Source organism: Lynx canadensis, chromosome A3, assembly GCF_007474595.2.
Source record: "Lynx canadensis isolate LIC74 chromosome A3, mLynCan4.pri.v2, whole genome shotgun sequence".
NCBI lineage: Eukaryota > Metazoa > Chordata > Mammalia > Carnivora > Felidae > Lynx > Lynx canadensis.
This window is the reverse complement of record NC_044305.1, coordinates 57,710,924-57,723,341: the sequence shown is the minus strand read 5'-3', so window position 1 is coordinate 57,723,341 and position 12,418 is coordinate 57,710,924. Positions and strand designations below refer to the sequence as shown.

Below are 12,418 nucleotides of genomic sequence, written 5' to 3'. Positions count from 1 at the left end.
CCTCTCTTTCCTTGTAGCTAGAGAAAAGAGAAAAATTTCTCTCTAGGGCCCTTCCACTCAAGCTTTCTTTGGGATCTCTGCTTTTCCCTACTAACACTGAGTTATGTCTTCTAATTCTCTGATGCAGGTGGAAGATAGATTTAGGAAAACTAACCACAGCTCCCCTGAAGCCCAGTCTAAGCAGACAGGCAGAGTATTGGAGCCACCAGTGCCTTCCAGATCAGAGTCTTTTTCCAATGGCAACTCCGAGTCTGTGCATCCTGCCCTGCAGAGACCAGCTGAGCCACAGGTAGCAACAGCCCGGTGGCTGTGGGCTGAGGTGACTCACACGGTAGTTCACTAAGCCATGGGCCTGCTTGTAACATTCACAGATTGGTTTGTTACCACATTAGGAAGAAAAGAGATTTGCAGGAGTGATTGTAAATTAACTTACAGGTGATATCCCCTTAGTTGATAGAGAAAAGAAGGATTTTTTAAAAAGATTTTTATTATACTCATTAAGGATATCTAGATTCAGTGATTACTTCTTTTAGTCTTTTTGTCTTTCCTAACTCAGATGCTCATAAACAAATGCCCCCTTTCTCTAATTCAAAAATTTTTCAGGTTTGTTTTTAGAAAGTACATAGAGGGAGAACCAGAACCTTTTCTTAACCTTTGATCCTTGGTTCCTGGCCAGTTGCATGAGTGGGCTTTTGGAAATCCAGTGACAGCCCAGTTGAAATTACATATAGAATTTCTTGGTTTGTCCAAATGTACCTATTTTTTCTGGGAGAAGGGCCTTTCATTAGATTCTCTAAAGGTTCAAGATCCAAAAGAAGATATGATCTAGTAGGTTCAGTATGCATTTCCCTGAAGTAGGCCAGGGGAAAGGTCCTTTCATTAGGTTGACCACAGCATTCTGCCTTGTCTAGGTGAGGGAGAACCCCTGGGCTGAGTGCTATGTGGTTAAAAGAGAACCCTCTGTCCTGTCCAGAGAAAACAGTTAATAGCAGGGATTATCCATGTCAAAGATCTGAGAGGTCCTTAAAATACAGATTCCCATTCTCTTATTGAAAATAAATAACATTTAGACATTTGGCACCTTGAAGCCTGAGTTGACTTGTCACAGATGCTTGCATGTGTTCGGGGACAAAAGTTCATATTCTTGTGATTGAAGTAGCTGTGGTGTTCAGAAAAAAAAATCCCAAGGAGGATTTGAACATGCTTTACAATAAATAATCCCAGTATGGAGGAGTTGTTTAAAAAAAAAAAAAAAGAAGAAAAGAAAAAAGAAGAAGGACCAGACCTAATAAGCAAAGCATGTGTTTGTGGGGTGGGGGGCATTAGGGGACAGGGAGGAATTTACATGCAGTCAGCAGTGTGTTGATTCACAGAAGAGCTGAGCCACAAGCCAGATTGTGAAGAAAACAGTACAGGTTAAAAGTGGGGAGAGGGAAGGGAAGAGGGACGAGTACAGTAGGTTTGTTTAACATTTGGATGAAGAGTCTAGGACTAAACTTTTTATTCTGAAAGTTAAACTTACAACAAATAGAAAATTTTTATCTATTTGGCCACTAACAATTTAGAAAATAGGAGTTCCTAAATTATGTAGGCTACTTTTATATTAATGATTATAGCCTCCCTTTTCTTCTTTTTACCTAAAGTTGCTTTGGGCTGAAACCTATGCTTATGAAAAAATTCTTTGAGGAGACTGTTCACATAGGATTCTATTTTTAAACCCAATTTTTATTATAGTTGTAGATAATGCTTTGTTTCACATTTTTCCACCTGAAAATTTTAAACATTTAAGCGGTCTGGGATTATGCCAGTAAGTGGAATTTGTCCCTCTCCTATGGGACTTATTCTGAATCTTGCATTTAGAAAGGTTGAGCCAATTGTGATTTGGTATTTTTAGTTCTCATTAAGTGCATTGATATAATAGATAGCATAGCTGGAATTATATAAATTGCAATCTAATATAATAAAATACAGATTATTTCAGAGATTATTTTCCCAACTTAAAAGCAACCAGATTAACTCAGGTGACAAGTTGTTGTTAACATTTTTTTCAATTGTCAAGTAGAAGGCATACTCCAGTAGCAGCAGCAGAGGGAATGATAGTATTGAATATTCCTAAAGAAACCAAAATTCCTTTTTTTGTAACTACTGTGAACATGTATAGCAATCGCTAAAGCATGAGTGTTTTATGACTTGAGAGAAGAAAGAAATAAAATCGGTGTATTTGAAAAGTTGGCTGTTTTTAAGTTGTATTGCTGTAGTCTGCCAACACATAGGGGTTTGTCTTTGCTCATTAAATGTGTTCTGTGGTTATTTGGTCTGAAATTTTACGAGACCAGGTGATGTGAGGATGGATAGATAGGTCTGCATGTATGGCAGTGTCTGTCTTGTGGTTTTTCTTTTCTCCCTCTCTCTGCCTGTCCACTCTCTGCTTTGACGTGGATGTGCATGTGGCATGTTGTCCTCCCTTTTGGGACTAGGAGTCTGTGAGGGTTTTTTTGTGTGATTTTGTTTTGTTTCCTTAATCTTTGTGTTTACTGCTATCTGTAATGTTAGTCTGGATATTAAAAGAGTTTTCTTTATAAATGTAAATTTGCTTTTTTCTATATATTGTGTTCCCCAGACTGCTTCGTCCCTTAGAAGTATAACTGTTCCACTGCTTGGCTTACCGAGTACTGTATTGCCCCAGTTTGCCTTCCCCTACTTCTTGTTTTGGATTTGGTATTGACCAGAAAAGCGTTTTATGCAGAACGCATTGAATGTTTTGTGTTTTGTTTTCTTGTAAGGTACAGTGGTCCCACCTGGCATCTCTCAAGAACAATGTTTCCCCTGTCTCGCGATCCCATTCCTTCAGTGACCCTTCTCCTCCCAAATTTGCACACCACCATCTTCGCTCTCAGGACCCATGTCCACCTTCCCGCAGTGAGGTGCTAAGTCAGAGTTCTGACTCTAAGTCGGAGGTACCTGACCCCACCCAAAAGGCTTGGTCTAGATCAGACAGTGACGAGGTGCCTCCAAGGGTAAGAAGCAGAAAGACAGATGTGTGCTTCTTTTTTCCATTTTGTTATTAAAAAAAAAAATTATTTATTTTAATTAAGGGTATGATGGCTTCACCAGAATGAAGGGGCAATGAAACTTCAAAGGAACTTTTTACAGTGGGGAAAGTTCCATAGTTAGGCAGTTATATTCAGCCAGTGGCCAGTTAGCTTTTTATGGTTGTTGTTAGTGCTATACTTAAACACAGAGTAACAGAATAATATATGAGTAAGTCTATAAAGAATATACTTCTAGAACAAAAAGAATCAAAGTGTATTTTAGCAGCTGTCTTACACATTTATACAAAAGCTATAAATTGTTTTGCAACATTAATGATTATCAAAATTTTCAGAAAAGGTCTTTTAAGAAAAATTTAACATAAACATTTCCAAAAAAATGATTTTGTTCTTTTTAAATTGAGGGATTTTTGTTTTTCAATTTTTTGTTTTGTTTTTGGTAGTTAATGGTGAAGTTAAATGAAAGGCACTTTTTCATTTCGTTAATTTTTCCCTCCACTTGGAATTTGCTTCCTCTGAATATTTTCTTGCTTCCTACCAGTCTTCATTTCCTACTGATCCGTTTGTAGGCCATTGTTTGGTTTCTTTGAGCTTATTTTTCTGATTCTCACATTATCTCAGCAAAATGCTTTGTATGTTCCCTGCCACTAAGCTTCAGTACAAACATCATTTAAATGTTACGGAAGTGTAGAAAGGCTGTTTGTCCTGGCTCCTTTGATGCCTTTGACTTAAATTTTCTCTATCATATTGAATCAGTGGAGGGCATAGAAGGATCAGGGAGAGGGGTAGTGATAGTAAGGCTCACATAATTCAGACTGTTGTAAAAATATGTTTTGGTAGGGAAATATTTTTTTCTTCTCATTTTCAATAATTTAATTGCTATATTTTTCTACCCCAAGGTTCCTGTGAGGACAACATCTCGTTCCCCTGTTCTGTCGCGTCGGGATTCCCCACTGCAAGGCAGTGGACAGCAAAATAGCCAAGCAGGTCAAAGAAACTCCACCAGGTAAGAGAAGAGGGAAGCTTAAGAATAGGTTTACTGCACAGAATATTCCATCATACTTGTTTTCATAAAAATGCTCATAAACATGGAACCATCTGTGGTAAAGAAATCATCAGTTTATAAAAGAAAAACTGCCAGGAAATCCATTATCATGAATAATAGCAAACTGGTCTATAGTGAAAAAAGAGTCTGAATCCAGTTGTATGTTTGGCAGTTTTAAAATGAAAACTTCCTGTCTGTGTAAGGGCAAGTGGAAGGAAAGGCAGGGAAGGCAGGGGAGAGTCTGAGACAATTGTAACCTGAGGGAGTTTATCCTCTAAAGGATGTCCTAATGCCTTGGGAGTGGTATGGAAATCACAAACGAAAGAAAGTGCAGGGTTGACTTGCAGTCTGTAATAAACTAGTGAGTTAACCAAATAATATTTTCAGGTTGTAGAGCTGTTCTGTTACTTAAAATAGCTAAACAGCTATCTAAATTTGAATTTAACTTAATTAAAATTCAATATAATTAAAAGTTATTTTCCTTAGCTGTGCTAGTCCCATTTCACATGCTCAGGAGCCACATGCATGTTATACTACCATGTTATACTACTCAGCTACAGAGTGTTTCCATCCTCTCTGTGATTTCCATTGGCCAGTGCCGTCTTAGGAAAAGGAAAGGGCACTAGGTTGACTATTTTGTACTTGATCACCACCAAACCTCTGAAGTTAGCCTTGTGCACATCTAGCCTTTTAGAACTTGAAGTGCTAAGATAGAAGACAGGCCAGAAGCTGCAGAGAGCCTTCTTAGTCCTTAAATGATCAGGGTAGACTGTGGGATTCTCCTGTGATTGAGTCTCTGTATTAATTGTAACCTAGCAAACTTGTGCTCTGATTGCATCTGTGGCCAGGGTACATCACAACCTGTGCTTTCTGTCATGTTTCTAACACAGCCCATACAAGGGAGTATGCTGCATAAGTGTTGGCCCTTGAAGGCACTGATGGACAGTGAGAATAGTATAATTTTATGTGTGATTACATAAGTAGAATTTTTTATAATAAGAAACTGAGTTTGTAGCTGTGACAGAAATAGTAACGCTTTTAGACTGAACAGTAGCATTTCCTGTCAGTTGTGATGAAGATTTAGGGTCTGCTAATGGTAGCCTGTCACTTAACATTTTTGATAGGAGATTATCTGGGATACTTTGTATACCCAAAACCAATGTGACATGTGTGAACTATACTTGAATTTAAAAAAGCATCTGGGAGATAAAAATCCATGAATAACCTAATTAACTTTTGGTGAATTTAATGTTAAATGCTGTTTTAATGTTAAATGTTGCCATTTTTTTCTCACCTAGATTTCAAAGACATCAATGGACACATCACGCATATGTTTATAACTTGATCTTGGCATAATGCATTAGCTTTTCTCTTTTCTTTTCTAACAGCAGTATTGAGCCCAGGCTGCTGTGGGAGAGAGTGGAGAAGCTGGTGCCCAGGCCCGGCAGTGGCAGCTCCTCGGGGTCCAGCAACTCAGGATCCCAGCCTGGGTCTCAGAGCGGCTCTGGGGAGCGCTTCAGAGTGAGATGTAGGATGCCTTTGTTTTTCCCTTCCCTCATTAACAGTATTGGGCTATTATAGTGTATTGGAGGTTCTTTTTAATCATGTAAAAAGGACTATGGTCTTTCCACAGCTGCATACCACAAAGCAATGTTTCAGTACAGGTTGCTAATGCTACCATAATTTTAATAATAAAGAGTTCACTTTTGAGAGCTTACTCATGCCTCTCACTGTGAGCACTTTATATGCATAATCTCACTTAATCCTTAAAATGACCCCAAGAGAGAAAAAGAGAGAGAGAGAGAAAGAAATGTATTGTGTCTCCATTTTACAGATTAAAGCAACTGCAATTTAGTGAGATTGATGAATTTGTCCAAGATGATTAGCTAAATGTCCGAGCTGGGATTTGAACCCACTTCTTAGACTGTAGGCTCCCATCCACTCTGTCATTATTGGTTATTTTAACTGTCAAAATATTAAGTTAGTGAAAGTTCCCTCCAGTATGTCATTGACATAATGTAACAAGGTGTTATGAATACATGCTAAGCAGAGTCAGGTCTGAGTGTGAAGCCTTGAGTGGGGCTAGCAGGAGTGGGAGGGAGAAGGAGGGGAGAGAGGCAGAGGCTGGGTGGGCTGGGTCAGCTTTATGTGACGCACTTCTCTATGTTTATCCATTTCTGCTCTTGAATTTCACAGCGTCATCCAAATCTGAAGGCTCTCCATCTCAGCGCCTCGAAAATGCAGTGAAAAAATCTGAAGATAAAAAGGAAGTTTTTAGACCTCTCAAGCCTGCTGTAAGAATTCTACAAAATCAGTTTTACTTATTCCAAGCTTGAGTGAGATCTCTTAAAAATATGTGGTTGAGAAGCTTACAGTCTTTTTCATGGGGCCCTCTTACAGATTTCAGGACTTAGAAAGAGTGCCATGTCCTCACACATTTGTGCACACTTATATCCCACCATTATAGTAATTTTTTTTCAAAAAGTACAAAAGAAAGAAAAGCCTTTTTATTTTTACCTCTTTGCTCAGCGTTAACCTTTATGTATTCTTGATAAGTTGGGTATTTACAAAGTGGCTTTAAAAAAAATTTTTTTTTAATTTATTTTGAGTGGGAGTGGCAGAGACAGAGAGAATCTCAAGCAGGTACCACGTTCAGTGCAGAGCCCTATGTGGGGCTCAATCCCACGACCGTGGGATCATGACCTGAACTGAAATCCGAAAGTGTTGTCTGACAATGTCTGACGCTTAAACAACTCAGCCACCTAGATGCCCCAAAACTGGCTTTTAGACTAAATTTTTTTACATTAGCTTCTTTCTTCAGTTCACCTATTATTTAAATTCTGCCTTTTGGTACCAGAAATGACGGTTTTGACTTCCTCATACTTGGTCTTTAATCCTTGTTGCATTAACTGACCATGTAACTGTGCCCATTGGGGGGTTTTAAGCCTTTTGGAATTTTGATTTCTTGCTTGAATTGATTTCTGTACTTCCCCTCACTCCCCTCTCTCCCGTGCTTCCTTGTGCTGTGCATTCTTCATCACTGATGGCTTCTCCGGCTCACTGAAACTGCTACTGCACTGAAGGGTGAAGTGGTAAGCCCCGTCTCTGAAAGATTCTGCAGCAGAACAACATTCCAGCTGCCTCTTCATTTTAGCTTATAATCCATCCACATTTCCTTTCTGCCCTCAACTTGCCTTTTTGTTCTTTTCTAGAATTCAAAAGTCCTAGACTTCTGCTTTGTCTTTTTTAACACAGAATTTACTGCATTCATTTATTATTAAATACAGCTTCTAAAAATAACTTCTTAAAAAGCTACAGTTGTAATTATGAAATAGTAAGACCCAAGGTCCAATACGCTGTTATTTCAGAGGCTTACGCTCAAAAAAGAACAAGATCTTCTTACCTGTGGAGAAGGAAACTCAGTTGGAACTGCTAAAAAGAAAAAGGAAAAGTGACTACATAGCCTGCTTTTAAAAAAAGTCATTACTTCCAAATGTAATTCCCAAGTAGAAACTTCAGACTTTTATATGAAAATGTAGAGTATAAATAATAATTACACTTAAAAATTATATTTGGATAATTGAGTGAATATTAAAATATCTCAGTATGGAAGAGTAAAGGGAAGCGAAGCTCCTTATGAATGATATCTTTGAACATGGATTTCCGTTCTGTCTGATGTTCGTATTTGTTGGCAGCGTTGCAGGGAAGTGTGGGTAAGGTGGCACCAGGGAAGTGTGCCTCACCTCCTGCCGACAGCAGCACGCACTGCCTGCACTTTCTCACTTTCTGTGTCATGGACCCTCTTAGGAATGTGGCGAGTTGTTAGCACTCTGTGAAGTGAGACATGAATAATATACTCACTTTTCTTAGCTTTGAAATTGTTAAAAATAAAAGAGTTAAAAATAATGAGTTCACCAAATAAAAACTCCCAGTCAGCCCTTTTTAACGAAAATCTTGCTTTCTGGATAGTTTTCTCGAGAGAAGACTTTGTTATATGGGCAGAACTCCAGGGATTTGCCTTCACACATTTGTTGATCTAGAATTTTACATTAGGGTTTTTAAAAAACACTATTACCTTATTGTAAGCAGATTGTTTTTTATTGTTGTGAGATTTGAACTGTGTGCAACATCTTTAGCTTCTTTTCTATCGAAAGCTTGAAGAGCTCACCTTCTTATTAATTATACTGGTAAATACAAAATAGTTTTACAAAACCGATACTGTGGCTATCTTATCAGTAGTTAAAATGAAGAATGTCTCATAATTTGCTGTTTTCTTCCCACTGCTCCCTGCGTGTGCCCCTTTGCCTTACTCCTTTTTGTCCTGTGCATTAGGATTTGACTGCACTGGCCAAAGAACTTCGAGCAGTGGAAGATGTGCGACCGCCACACAAAGTGACAGACTACTCCTCATCCAGTGAAGAGTCAGGGACAACAGATGAAGAAGATGATGAAGTAGAACAAGAAGGAGCCGAGGAACCCACCTCTGGACCCGAGGACACCAGAGCAGCGTCAGTCCTTGGTGTATTTTAGAGAGGCTGAGAATGTCTCCACTGAGCTTTCTTTCCATTTGGAACCGGTTTTTTCTAAACCTATCCTGATTCTATGGCCATTTAACATTTAGTTCTCCTGGATTCAACAGCAGACAGCCTTCATGTTTTTCCCTCTTCTGTGTGTGTGTTTGTGTGTGTGTGTGTGTGTGTGTGTGTGTGTGTGTGTGTGGGCGCGCGCGCATGCGGGCGCGTGTGTGCCTCTCCCCAAGACCCCAAGTGTATTTTATTTTATTTTTTCTTTTTAATTTGAGGAAATGACAGAAGGGAAGTTTCAGTTTGATTGAACCACGTTAACCATAAGAATTCATCCTAAATTTTTTGCTTAAAAACAGACAATACTGGCAGAAAGGTCTTTGTTGAAAGGGAAAAGCTAAGCATTTATTTTCCTTGAGGAAACTATATCTGTAGCCTGATCTCATCTTACGCCTTTGGGAAGGTGGAAAATCTTTTTTTTTTTTTTTAATTTTTTGGTTTTTTTAAAGTTTTATTTATTTTTGAGAGAGAAACAGAGAGAGTGAGCAGGGGAGGGGCAGAGAGAGAGGGAGAGAGAGAATCCCAAGCAGGCTCTGCCCTGTCAGCATGGAGCCCGATGCGGGGCTCAAGCTCACACTGTGAGATCATGACCTGAGCTGAAACTAAGAGTAGGACTCTTAACCGACTAAGCCACCCAAGCACTCTGGGAAGATGAAAAATCTTAAACAGGATGTTTTCTGCTCATGGGATTATTATGGCCCTTCACTTCTGAATTTTGTTCCAATAGGTCATCTCTGAATTTGAGCAATGGTGAAACAGAATCCGTGAAAACCATGATTGTCCATGATGATGTAGAAAGTGAACCAGCCATGACTCCATCCAAGGAGGGCACTCTAATCGTCCGCCAGGTACCTGTGTCTTCTCTTTGTTGTTAGAGGCAGAGCTTCTCCTGTAGTCATTAACCCACTTGCTCATTCACTCACTCATGCTGTTTCTACATCATCATCTGTTTTCATGTTAACAAGACCCAGAGGGTAGAGTGTCAGGGGCTAGGGAGGCAGGTATGTGCTGCATGCCAAGAAGGTAGCCAGCGGTCTTCCACCCCACATTGCTGCTCCTCTGCATGTTTTGCGGCAGCCCTCATTCAAGCACCACGCCGATTCTCACAGTCTGTGTCTGAGCAGTAGAAAAGCCACATGGAGTCCTTCAGCAAGCTTGCAGGGCGAGGAGGCAGACCCCGGCCTGTAGTGGGGCAGCCGCAGAGGTTCTGCAGAGAGCTCCCAGCTCTGGGCATCCACAGTGCTCAGCAGGAGCAGCCCTTTGGCAGGAGCAGTTGAAGAGCGGATGAGCCTCCTCAGTCACAGGAGGGCCTTGTGGAGCAAAAGGGTTGGGAGGTCTCGCTTGTGTGTTCCAAAACGTTAGTTTCCTCACTTGTTGAATATTAAATGTGTCGGATTACTCAGTTTTACAACTGTCTGTTCATTTCTTAGCTTAGAAGACAGAGAAGTGATGCGCTTCCCATGACATAGAACAGGCGCCTTTCTAGTGTTTTGGACTTTTCCTGAGTGTGTTTCATGCAATGGCAATGCATTCGGATGGAAAGTGGGAAGAAGGCAGAAAAGACCAGGATTCAGAGAAGCGACAGGGTACTCTCTAGGGCTTTAGATAGATTTTTAAAGAAACAAAAAAGGCTAGTGGTTTTGGTAACAACAGCTAGTGTGGCAGATAAACCAATTAAGCCGTCACCGCGCAAGTCCTGTGGCCACCAGATGAGGTACTTTGAATTCTGTTGGCTCAATGTAGGCATTTGGTGAGGAAGTGTGAACAATTTTGGCCAGTTTCCTCCGGTCTTTCTTTGATAATTTAACAGTTTGAAAAGTCACACAGCACCATTAAGTCAGTTATCAGTAGGGTCATAGGGAATTTCAGCAGCGCTTGAGCGAGACGAGTGTGCCTGTTTTTTCTACAGAGTACAGTTGACCAAAAGCGCGCCAGCCATCATGAGAGCAATGGCTTTGCCGGTCGCATTCACCTCTTGCCAGATCTCTTACAGCAAAGCCATTCCTCCTCCACTTCCTCCACCTCTTCCTCCCCATCCTCCAGCCAGCCGACACCCACCATGTCCCCACAGACACCCCAGGACAAGCTCACTACTAATGAGGTATGTCTCGCACCACAGCTGGCTGCTTTCATAGGGTTTGACCAGCACTGCCTAGTAGCTAGTTTGCAGAGGAGACCTTTCCCACACCCCTCACCCCTCCCTTCCCCCTGCTTTCTTCTGTCACCTACCCTTCTCCCCAACCCCAAGTAACATGTTTCAGATCTGCATACAAATCCCTTAACCCTAGATCAATGTCCCTCCAACTTGCCAGTTCACTGTTTACTTTTCTCTAGATGAGTGTAGTTGCATGGCTTTCTTTATTCAGTTTATTTTTTAAAAGTCTAAATAAAATGATTGCTGTGTTCTCAGATCCATATGTATTTGGCATGAAATTCTTGTAGCCATTTGTGGAATCTGCCTTTTTCATTCTTTTTATCTGATAAGTAAAATATAGAAAAATTTGGTTAAGCAGACTTGGACTTATCTGGACACACTTGTTATCCTGTACAGGAATCTCCTTCAAACAGGGCTGAGTTGCTTTTTGTTTTTGATGGGGGGGTAGATCGTTGGTTGGTTACTGATTCGTTTTCACCAACCCTGTTAAAAGGATGTCTTTCCTTGAAATCCACCTTCATTCAGAGTTTAAGAAAAGGCCAAATGATTTTTAGGGAAATGTAGAAAATTAGGATGTTAAGAAGAGCAAGGGTCTGAGCATGCTTTAATTTAAATTTTTGAATGGGAAATCTGGTGTGCTCGTTTGAAGGCTTGGCTGTGGTGCTCAGTCTGGGTGCTAGTTGGGTGGTGCTTTGCTCTTTGGAACAAGATTATGCCCCAAGTGCAGTGACATAGTCCACCTTGAGCACCCTGTACTAAATTAAACAAGTGGTTTGATTTCTTGGGAGGTTTGGTTTAAATGCATTTGTCTAATGGTCGAAAGGAGGTTGAGAGTGGCATGTAGCTTCAGCCAATCTTGTTAATGTAAACATTTAACTGCCAGCCTGTCTCTACCTGCTTCTATTTTGGTTCCCTTGTTAGAAAGAATCAGAATAATCCTCTCCCCCTGAGGAGCAGGGGCAAGTCAACTGCTTCCAAGGTGGGCTTGCATCAGATTGGCCATCGGATGGATTGGCCATTGATCACAGGATGGGGTGGGAAGCTTGCCAGCAGACAGCTGTGTGAAATGGGAGGAGAGAGCCTGGGAGCCTAGGCAGTCTTGGGCTCTAGGACATAGTGGCTCTCAGCTGCCTGTGGAGGGCGAAAGGTTTCAGGACTAAAGCACTTGATCAGAAGTGTTCTTTTTTCTCCAGCGATATATCCCACCTACACTCACATTTCTCCTTATATTTATATTTAAACTTTGCTCCATTTTGCTCTAATGTCCAATATTTACTATAACCCTTAACTCACTAAACTGGCAAGTTTATTTTTCCGTTTGTTTTGTTTTTAATTGTCATTACATTTCCACTTAACAATTTGTTTCACTTTCTTTGTGTTTTGTTATTTTTTTTTTTTTGTCTTAAGTTACACTATTAACCAAAACACTAGCGTTCCTAAAAGAGCAAAAGTATGTGCCATATCTTGTTGTTTGCACCTTTCACTAATGAGCCCCTGTTCGATATGGGTTTACTGTTGATGCACCTAAAACGGTGGTAGCCAAAGCTTCTGTAGCTTTCTGGCAAGAGGCTCACTTTAAAATAAA

The 12,418-nt window shown here is 40.4% G+C and overlaps 1 protein-coding gene across 50 annotated transcripts in view; it reads left to right on the top strand.

Moving 5' to 3' along the window:
* The window catches only part of MAP4K4 (mitogen-activated protein kinase kinase kinase kinase 4), a 196,388-nt gene that overhangs the window by 160,984 nt on the left and 22,986 nt on the right, over positions 1-12,418 (top strand). For 5 of the 50 annotated variants that reach the window (XM_030310353.1, XM_030310352.1, XM_030310347.1 and 2 more), the window contains 9 exons: positions 128-289; positions 2,784-3,017; positions 3,950-4,056; positions 5,484-5,623; positions 6,292-6,389; positions 7,179-7,187; positions 8,428-8,603; positions 9,406-9,526; positions 10,588-10,779. In XM_030310353.1, the coding sequence (XP_030166213.1) occupies positions 128-289; positions 2,784-3,017; positions 3,950-4,056; positions 5,484-5,623; positions 6,292-6,389; positions 7,179-7,187; positions 8,428-8,603; positions 9,406-9,526; positions 10,588-10,779 (1,239 nt within the window). The remainder of the gene's footprint in view (positions 1-127; positions 290-2,783; positions 3,018-3,949; positions 4,057-5,483; positions 5,624-6,291; positions 6,390-7,178; positions 7,188-8,427; positions 8,604-9,405; positions 9,527-10,587; positions 10,780-12,418) is intronic. The other 45 variants (XM_036064374.1, XM_036064371.1, XM_036064367.1 and 42 more) reach the window with 26 other exon arrangements.